At 38.7% G+C, this 10,080-nt stretch overlaps 1 protein-coding gene and 2 long non-coding RNA genes across 4 annotated transcripts; all 3 read right to left on the reverse strand.

Annotated features, from left to right (window-relative positions):
* Nucleotides 1–822: 822 nt before the first annotated feature.
* On the reverse strand, nucleotides 823–3,706 carry LOC133736339 (uncharacterized). Its single transcript, XR_009859512.1, has 8 exons — nucleotides 3,567–3,706; nucleotides 3,162–3,478; nucleotides 2,951–3,081; nucleotides 1,921–2,485; nucleotides 1,675–1,773; nucleotides 1,339–1,405; nucleotides 1,083–1,244; nucleotides 823–1,006 (listed from the first exon to the last, which is right to left on the reverse strand). It is a non-coding gene; the product is annotated as an uncharacterized LOC133736339 (long non-coding RNA).
* A 48-nt stretch (nucleotides 3,707–3,754) lies between these two features.
* LOC133736345 (uncharacterized) lies at nucleotides 3,755–5,289 on the reverse strand. Of its 2 annotated transcripts, XR_009859517.1 has the most exons (6): nucleotides 5,230–5,289; nucleotides 5,088–5,144; nucleotides 4,726–4,987; nucleotides 4,572–4,651; nucleotides 4,058–4,441; nucleotides 3,755–3,891 (listed from the first exon to the last, which is right to left on the reverse strand). It is a non-coding gene; the product is annotated as an uncharacterized LOC133736345 (long non-coding RNA). The 2 variants fall into 2 exon arrangements; XR_009859514.1 differs by having other exon boundaries at nucleotides 3,755–4,441.
* Nucleotide 5,290: 1 nt separating this feature from the next.
* Nucleotides 5,291–8,082, reverse strand: LOC133726976 (putative disease resistance protein RGA3). Its single transcript, XM_062154609.1, has 2 exons — nucleotides 5,464–8,082; nucleotides 5,291–5,305 (listed from the first exon to the last, which is right to left on the reverse strand). The coding sequence occupies exons 1-2, from the start codon at nucleotides 8,080–8,082 to the stop codon at nucleotides 5,291–5,293; spliced, it is 2,634 nt and encodes an 877-aa protein (XP_062010593.1).
* Nucleotides 8,083–10,080: the final 1,998 nt, after the last annotated feature.

A 10,080-nucleotide genomic window follows, 5' to 3' on the forward strand; every position in this document is an offset into this window, starting at 1 on the left:
GCAGAAGGACACACAAGCTAGCAGGATCTAGTATAGACCAAAGGAACAATCTCAAGTCTAAATTGTCCGATGGCAGGTCATTGTTACAACCTTGCATACCTTCCCAATAACTCTAATAAAGTCCAGACGCTTGGAAGAGATGCTCTTGACTCAGCTCCATCATCGGCCCATGTGATTAACCAAAAGATTTTCTGTGACATAGCTAATCAGTCCAACTTGAAAACCAAAAACTTCAAGTTATGATATAATATACAAAAAGGTATGCACGTAGCTTACCAAACTCTGATAGTCTGATGCCATTCTGAATGCATCAAGCTTCAATATGAGCAGTACAAGTAGCCTGGTGCGATTCTCATCTACAATATATACATAATTAGATAAGATGCTCAGCTGCCTGACTAAGCTACTCCAACCTCGGTATCTGATTAATGAAAAAGGTAAAAAGAAATTAGTAACATAGCTAATCACTCCAGCATGAAAACGAAGAACTTCAAGTTATGCTATTATTATAATTATATGCAGCTTACCAAATTAGCATCCCATAAACTCCAATGCCATTCTTAATGCTTCAAGTTTCAATGTAGTAGCATCTACACTATATGCCAAATTATGTAAATAGAAGAATTGAATAACCTGAATTTGAAGAGGATAATCAATTACAATTTATAAACTATCCGAGTATTTATTGAAAATTTTGTATCTGAAATGTCAGTGCAAGAGAAAGACAAACCTGAGGAGGTGAGGATCATCTTGTCCTTGAGAAGTCCAGAATCCTTTCAGCTCTATACATGACCGAGAATCATCATTTCTTGTATATAAGCAACTTAAATTGGCTAATAAGCCCAGAGACTTCATACACAAATCAGACATTGCAGACAAACATATATAGTAATCACACTGCTCTGCAATTACCTGTATGTTTAAGAAATCAAGCCGCAGAAGTAATTAAAGCTGATAGGGAGTTCAGTTCAGTATGTGAGGAAGCCATGAGCTGCCTAGCTAATAGCTACAAAGACAATGCTTGATGCTCAACTGATGTGAAGGTGCAAGAACAATGTAATGAAGATGTTTGTTATTCGTACCTTCATTCCTGGAACAGTCACTGGTACGGTGGCAGTTAATGTATCCGTCTTTGACAACAAGCTAGTCAACAGTTCACTCATTTCAGCTCGTGCTGTCTTTGTTTGGCGGACAAACTACAGGGAAGATTCTGTTGATGAAGGAAGATGTAGTGCTTATCCTCTCTGCATATAAGTACAGAATCTTTAAGGCAGGTTCGAAGATGTCGGTGATTCGATTTCAGTCTATCACTCTGTCACATTAATAGGGAAGTGAGACGTGTTTGGAAGTTGGTCGAGCTGGGATTACTATCAGATATTGGCAGATCATTATTCCCATCCTCCACCTAGGTACAACCAAACAACCAATAAAAGTTAAAAGCAATCTCTGATGCTCGATTTAGTGCGCTACTCATAATCTAACAGAACAATGTTCAGAGTCAATAATACAGACAAAACAAATGCTCTCTAGTAAATTGTATACAAATAAAAAGCGAGTAGACATTTCTCAGAAAATACAGCTGCATGCAGTTGCAACTTAAGTCACAAGTAACAGCAGTTCCATGCCGCAAGGCACCAGTTATGAACTTATGATATAAATCATATAATAGCTTACCAAAGTACAATTCGATCAGGCTCTCAACTCCAAGGCGATTCTAAATGCTTCCAGCATCGGTAAATATTAGCTTTACATGTATCTTGGTACGATTTTCTTCTACATTTGATACAAAATCAGAGGACTTAGTAACCTGAATCAAAAGAAAATAATAAATTCTAAACAACTTGCGTCAGAGGAAGCGGAATATTATTAACAGTATATGAAGATATAAGTTATAATCAGCAGTAAAGACACAGGCACAACCTAGGTAGACCAAAGAAACAATCCCAAGTTGAACAATCTTCTATGATGGCTCATAGTCACACCTCACACCTCAAAACCATGCACAGCTTCCTAATAAAGTTGAGACACTCGAAGAGATGCCTCAGCTGCTTGGCTAGGCTCCATCCATAATACATCGAATTAACCAAAAGGTTAAAAGCAATCTGTGATACCGAACCCAATAGATAATAAGTTGAACTCATAAATCTATGTGGAACAACATTGTTGCAGCAATGGGCTAAATGCTAATCTCAGTCTTCAAAACATGGCAAAAGTGAATTTTCATGGAATGGACCTCATGGTCATATCCACTCTTTTCTTCCACACCTCGAATATCTTAAGCCAATAACACAACTATTTCATGCCATGGGATCAGTCTAGTTTGTAACATAGGCTTACTTAAGATGGTTATGAAAAATTACCTAGTTTAGGTAAGATAGCCTGCCTCATCCATCAGTCAAATAGGTGATACAAAATAAGTTTGTAATTGCATGTTGTAATATTGTTGCTTGACATTCTACCGCAAGGAATGGTGGTTTGACTGCACCTGCAATATATTAATTGGATTACGGTAAGAAACTTGCTTAAAATAATGTGAATATGAAGACACACTTGTCTTAAATAGTAAGAGATGATTTTGAAAGAAACAGATATGAATCAAATAAAGCTGGTTGCAAGAATTTCAAGCCAATGCCAGAGACACTCAAAACTCAAGAACTTCAAGCAAGTATATACAGGCATGTAGCTGTTTTGATAGTATACTTGTAACAGGCCTATGATACTGTAAATAATTAGTACTAGAAAGTCCATAAAAGTTTTTTGATATCAGTAGAAGTTTTGATAGTCATGTTACTTTACAGATTTCTATAGGAATTTTCTCTGCTCATCACTGTTTTTCAGTTGGAATGACAGCACATATAACAATCTTGCACCCTATAATTCTCTATCTATATATTTTCCTTAAAATCAACTTATCTAAATGTAAAATAATAAAAAAATCTGTTACTCATACCTTGATTATCCTCTCTGCACAAGTAGAGATCAGCATACAGGCAAATTCGTATCAGCAAAAAGGAATAGGGAACGGAGACCTGGGCTGGGCTCCCAATCAAATATTGGATGCATGAGTACTTGCCCAATCCTCTGCAAAAAGGAATTAATCTCCTAGTGACGAGGGGAAACAAAAGTAAATGAAGCAGGCTTTGTGTCTACAAGCAAATTACCCTTCTTTCATCTATCATGGCCACCCCACAGCTTGTCAAATGTAGGTCTGATTGGTGCCTCAGATGCATTGCTCCAACAGTCCAACCTAGGTGCACCCAAATAACCAAAAAGTTAAAGCAATCTATGATCCTTAACTCAGTCTCACAGTCACAGTCTTACAGAGCCATATATGTGCCACAAACACACATGAACTGAGAACTTTAGGTTATGACATAGACAGCTTATCATATTAGCATCCCATCAGCTTTGCAACTCCAAGGCCATTCTAAATGAAGCCTCAGTGTGAGCTGTACATGTACGTTGGTGCGATTTTCTTCTGCAATACTAACATTAGTTAGACTTGACTATATCTTGAATCAAAAGAAAATGATAATTCTAGGTAACATAAGGTTTTGTTATGCTACCTAAAGATTTCTTTTGAATTATTCTGGAACTTTCCACACAACATGAAGAGTACCTGAGGGTCATCTCATCTTCAGGAGTCTAACCAACAGAACTTTGAAGCCGAACCTCCCAATTCCATACACAGAAGGGTGCTTGCAATCTTTCTAAAATGTACTTGATAGGGACCCAAGTTCTAGCATTAGAGGAAGAAGAGTATCATAACCAAACAGGAAGGTCTTCAAACTGGCAGCCTTCAGTAACCTCATGCCTTCTTTCAATGCTTTAAGAACATGTCTCTAACTGGTGCTGTTTGTAACCTCTTAAGCTCCTGACAGTCATGATCACCTATATCACACTCAAACATTAATCTCTCAAGAAAACCATCTGATGCATCATTCTCATGTCTATATAATGCATCAATATTCTCACTTCTTTTTCCTTGCTAATTACTGATAAACACCAAATATACTAAAACATGCAAATTTAGAATTCTATGGCAGGAGTTATGTACCTATATAAACAATGACGATATAACTTAGACGAGCAGAAGGATACACAAGCTAGCATAGCCTACTTAGACCAAAGGAACAATCCCAAGTTTAACTTCTCCAGTGACAGCTCATTGTCATAACCTTGCATAGCTTCCCAGTAAGTCTAATAAAGTCCAGACAATGGAAGAGATCGATATTCTTGACTAGACCGTCCTCGGTCCATGTAATTAATCAAAAGGTTTTACGAGACTTGCTAATAGTCCAACTTGAAAACCAAGAACTTCAAGTTATAATATAATCTACAAGTTGGTACTTATGCAGTTTCCCAAATTCAGATGCCATGATGAATGCTTATGCATGCAGCTTCAATACGAGCAGTACAAGCAGCCTGGTGCGGTTCACATCTACAATAGATACATAATTAGAGGACTTATCTATAACTTGGTTTACAGAAGAAAATCAATAAACTACCAACTGTCAAAAGATTTAAGGGGAATTCCCTATCTGGAACGTCAGCACAAAAGAAAAACAAACCTTAGTGGTGAAGATCATCTAGTATTGGAATTGGAAGTCCAAGAATCCCTTTAGCTATTCACGTGGGCATGAATGATCATCTGCTGTATAAAAGCTACTTAGTTTTGCTAATAAATACAGAGAGTGGGCATAAAAATCAGAGCATTGAAGTTACCTGTATCCTGAAAAAATCAAGGTGAATACGGCTAAAATTGATAGAAAGTTGAGCATCGATCTGAGGAAGCACATGTATGACCACCTCAAGTGTTTGACCTCTTTCGTACCCTCCTAGGTTTGGTCTATGCTATAACTCTGCTAGCTCATGCTCAACTAATCACTGATGTATCTGAAGGGTAGGGGGGAAGACAATGCCTGATGCTCAATTGATGTTCCCTTGTCCCCTAGCTCCAATATTGACTTCCATTGGACATGCATCCCTAGAATACATAATGGTAAAAGAAATGATTCAATTATATAACTAGGAGTCCCATGCATGTGATAAAAATAATAACAGATAAGTGCACATATTAAGCTCACCAGGTTGAAATATGACGAATGATAGAGAACTGTGCTTGTTTCAAGAGAAGCTGAAGCCTGGAATGTGTTGAATGATGGAGAAATTACACATCCAAATAAGAAATATCCCATTAATTAAATGAAGCAACTGTATCAAATGTACCTTTGAGATGCGTCATCCAGATTAGTCTTCTATCACGATGGTTGGGATCTTGGCCCACTTCTCACCTATTCCTTTTCTGTAAAGGTCTTGGAGAATTGGAGATCTAAAGATGTGCAATTTCTGTAGTGGTGTCTCCCACAGGAAGTCCGGCAGTGCTTTTAGCTTGTAGCAGTACCCAATTGTCAATTGAGAGAGGCATGGCATGATTGTAATATTATTATTTTCCACTCCTACCCACTCTTCCCATGGCCCCATGTTGTAGAAGCCGAGTTGTTTAAGCTTGGGGAATGATATGAAAATGGAAGACCATGAGGAGGTTTGCCCATCATCTATTCCCAAAAACTCAACTCCTACCTTTAAGACTCCATGGAGTTGCACAATATGCAATGATTCAAGGGACGCCAGTTTCCCTAAAGGAGGCAAAACCCCACATTTCGTGCAAGTCTCAAGGATGAGCATTCTCAAGCTGTGTAAATACGACAACCAACGGGAGAAGGCGCCACCTTTATAAAACCAGATGTATAAAGATTCCAAATCTGGATGCGGCTCTAAGCCATTCATAATTTCTCCATGCTTTCCTTCATCAACCGAGTAAAACTCTAGTCTCAATTCCAGGAGGTGAGCCTTATTCACCATGATTGCTGCTGCATTCTCCGCCATATTTGGATTTCCCAGAATACGAATAGCAAGACTCCCTTGAAGCTGGTTCAAGTCTTTCAGATGTTCCAACTTGTTTCCTTCATCACCACCGATAATTGGGACAACAAACTGATCTAGCCTTTGCAGATCTGTTAATTTCTCAATCCCTTCAATTAACTTTAGCTCCCAACAGCCTTCAACATAAAGATGCCTCAAGTTAATCAGCCTTCGGACATCTACTTTTTTCAGATTCACGCAACGAACAAGTCGCAAGGTTTGCAGGTTGTATAAGCTGCCCAGGGCGCTGGGTAATTCCTCCAACCCCAAATTCTCAGATAAATCGAGATACCTCAAATGTATCAATCCACCTATCGTCTCGGGAATTTCTTTGAGACAACCCTTCCCCCGCCAACCACGCAAGTCTAATGTTCTAAGGCATTTCAATTGTACTATCAACTCAAATATTGGACCAATGGAATATTCGGATGATTGTATAGCTATCAAGGTACGTAATTTTTTATAATTAGGGAGAAAAGTTTGCAGAGAATCACCCTCGGTTGCATGCACTAAGGTCAAATGATGAACTTTATCCTTTGACACATCTCTTCTCTTACTAGCATCCAACTCAAAATCCAAAATCAAACATTCATTTTCTGTCAAATATTGTAGAAAGTCATGTACAATATCATGAATTTTGCATTTTATGTTTCCATACTCAAACTGAACATCCTCAATATCTTGAAAAAATGACCGCATTACTAAGTCATCAAAATAATTTTGACCAACCACTATCTTTTCTTTACTTTCTTTGACATTCAAATAATCTTGCGACATCCACAACTCAATCAAACAATTCCTATTGTACACATAATCTTTTGGAAATGTAACACAATACAAAAGACAACGTTTGGTTGCTGGACTCAAATCATGATAACTTAATAGTAGTGGTCGAAAAACATCTTGTTGAATCTCTTTCAATTCCCATGTCTTACTCTTTAAAACAGCTTGCCATTCATGAATCTTTTTCTTATTACGCATGAGGCTTCCTAATGTCTTTGCAGCAAGAGGCAACCCATTGCACCTTTTCACAATCTCTGATCCAATATTTTTAAACTCGGTGGACACACTACTCTCATCCATGTCTGCACTGTAATAGAACAATGACAAACAAAATGCTTCACCCAACTCCTTCAAATGGATCAATTGAGTTGTTGCTTTCATTAAAGTAACAACCTCCTCCTTTCTAGTGGTCACCAATATCCTACTTCCTATACCACCATTACGTAAAGGTTTGATCAATTCTTCCCATTGATCAGAGTTTGGGCTCCAAACATCATCTAAAACTAGGAGAAACTTTTTACCCTCAATCAATTTATCTATACATTGCGTCAGGGTTTGCAACACATTTGAGCTTTTTGAACTATTATCTTTATCTATTTCTTCAATGATAGCTTGAGCAATCTTGATCTCTTCAAAAGGGTCCGAGACACAGACCCATATTCTCTTGTCAAAATGAGATTTGACATTTTCATCATTATAAACAAGTTGAGCAAGAGTTGTTTTCCCCATTCCCCCCATCCCTACAATAGGGATGATAAGAGGAACTTCCTTTTCTTGACTACTCTCACTTATCAACTTGCTAACTATGAGGTTTTTCTCCTTATCTCGACCAAATGTTTTAATATTGGGAAGAGAAGTAGTTTTTTGTCGTTGAGGTAGTTCGGGGACCCTAGTGGTGTTTTGATGAAAGCCAAAACTTTGTTTGTTTTGATCAATCAAATCTAAACTTTCATTTAGCTCTTTTATCTTCGCAGCAATTTCGTGACGATGAAATAGCTGATTGACTTGGCCGAAGCGAAAGCAAGAGGAAGGAAAGGGAAAGCATACCTTCTTCTTAGTAGTAGCAAGAGCATTTGCACCTTGTTTTTCTTGTTTCTCCAATTGATGCATGAGAACTCTAGTGATCCACTCATCCAGCACGTCATCCATGTCGTCGGAAACATCATTTAGCTCATTCAGCCAATCTTTCACGCTGGCTTCCATTACTTGCCTCTGCTCTGCGTCCTCCAGTACAGCTCGAATAGCTTTGAGTTTCTTGGTGAGATTTTTGATTTCTTGCTTAACCCCTCTCACCAGCTTCAGCTCGCGTTCGACCTTGTCAAGGGCGAGCGTAGCCAAACGCTCTAACAGAACGTCAACTAGTATTCCAGCCATGTTCTTGAAATAACTAGCTAGGGTTTGAGAATTGTGAGTAATCGAAAATGGAAGACTGAAAGGAAAGGATAATGTAGGATAATGAGTGTGCTATCGTCTTGATTGACTAGGCAACTTATCGATACCCTCTCCATTTTATAAGATCGCTGATACATAACTTTGTCGACAAGGCAAAAAAGGCAAAACTTCTCCAACGAAGATACCCACCTTCTATAACAGGTAAAATAAATTAAGAAAAGGATGCCCACATGCAAAAATTCGTACTCTTTTTTCTTTCAGTTGGCCAAAAGAAATGATATGTTGTAGGAGAATAGAATTGTGTGTTTATTATTGATAATAGGAGCCCCTATATAGGGAGTTACAAGGTATACAAAAGGTAAGAGAATCCGAATACAATTGAATACCAATAACACTTTCCTATTACAATCCTAAACCCTAGTTTGTAGAGGCACACTATGTCGACATCCTTCAACACTACCCCTTGTGCCGCTCAAACTTGGTGATGACGCTTTGATCGTTGCCTCGTTAAAAACCTTGCCATGTAACAAAAACCCTGTGGGACAAAAATAACCCTGGTCAAAGGACAAGAAGAGCACAACACGTCCTTCACTCTTCGAGATCGAACATGTAGACATCATGCCTCCCCCATGATGTCAATATCTCCCCCTGATTGCTACAATCATGGGAGTTCGGATAACTTTCTCAATCCGATGCTCTTCACATGTTTCTCGAAAGTGGATTTTGGTAACGACTTAGTAAATAAGTCCGCTACATTATCCTCTGATCGGATTTGGTTCACTTCAATATTTAGAAATGCTTGTTGTCATTTTGATGGAGGGAAGGAGGAGCACGGAAGGTGGCATTTTGCCTTGTGGGGTCCGATCCCACACTTCCGTCATCTCTTTTCTCTGTAGGGATAGAACAAGCCCATATCAATCGTACCTCTCAAATATCGAAAGATTGTCTTTATACCAATCTAATGGAGTTGCGTTGGCGCGGAGCTATATCTAGCCAACAAGTTCATAATAATTGAGGTGTCCGGTCTTGTATTGTGCTAAGTACAATAATGCGCCTATTGTACATAAGTAAGCACTTCTGCTATTAGCACGTCTTCGTCATCATCCCTGGGACGAAACGGATCCCTTTTAGGGCCAAGACTACGGACGACCATGGTACATCTTTGACTTTATCAGAAATGTCTCTTGACACGGTATACAAGTTCTGAATTTAGACAAAACCGTGTTCTCCCAAGGTCATTCCTCTCAAACTCGGATTTCAGATGTTCAGCGGTTTCCCTTAACTCTCAAGGGTTCCAATTATGTTTATCAACATAAACCGCGACAATTGCAAATCCGGAACTTGTCATGGAAACGCGTGGGCATAGTTCATTATATCCCTTCCCAATCAAGTGTGTACTATGTATCACCATAGTACACACTTATTAAAGCAAAACACTGAATTGGCATTCTTCAATCTTCTGAAACTGTAAAACTGAGCTTAGCCCAGCTCAAATCAGCTACTCCATACACTCTTCTACCATATAAACCAATCAAATTTTCAAACTTTTCTTTCACTTCTCTTCCAAAACAATCAAAATTTCACTTTTTTCTTTCATTAATCAAATTTCGGAGCAAAACACAATCATCAAATCGCATCTGAATTCAATTTCTGAGATTAAAGATAAGAACTTACGAGAACTCCTTAAATGCATAGACGATGGGGTCGATTTTGGGAATAACAACCGGGAGCCTCTCGAAGAGTACGGACGCGACGATTTTCTCCGGCGACGAGCTCGTGCTAAACCCTCGGCTTTTGACGAGGGACCCACCCAGACTCGCAATCGACCTCCGCATTCTGAATCTAACTCCGGCGAGGATCGACTGAAATTTTCTTTCTGGCAAAAAGCCCTCGTTAAACCCTAAATCACTCTCACACTGCTACGCTGAGAAGTAAATGCGTTTTTTGAAATTGTAAAATTGTTTTGAGGCCCTTGTTGTT

The sequence above is a fragment of the Rosa rugosa genome, chromosome 1 (assembly GCF_958449725.1).
Source record: "Rosa rugosa chromosome 1, drRosRugo1.1, whole genome shotgun sequence".
Taxonomy (NCBI): Eukaryota; Viridiplantae; Streptophyta; class Magnoliopsida; order Rosales; family Rosaceae; genus Rosa; species Rosa rugosa.

What these genes read in the sequence shown, in the direction of transcription:
- LOC133726976 (XM_062154609.1), bottom strand. Translation starts at nt 8,082, where the DNA reads ATGGCTGGAATACTAGTTGACGTTCTGTTAGAGCGTTTGGCTACGCTC.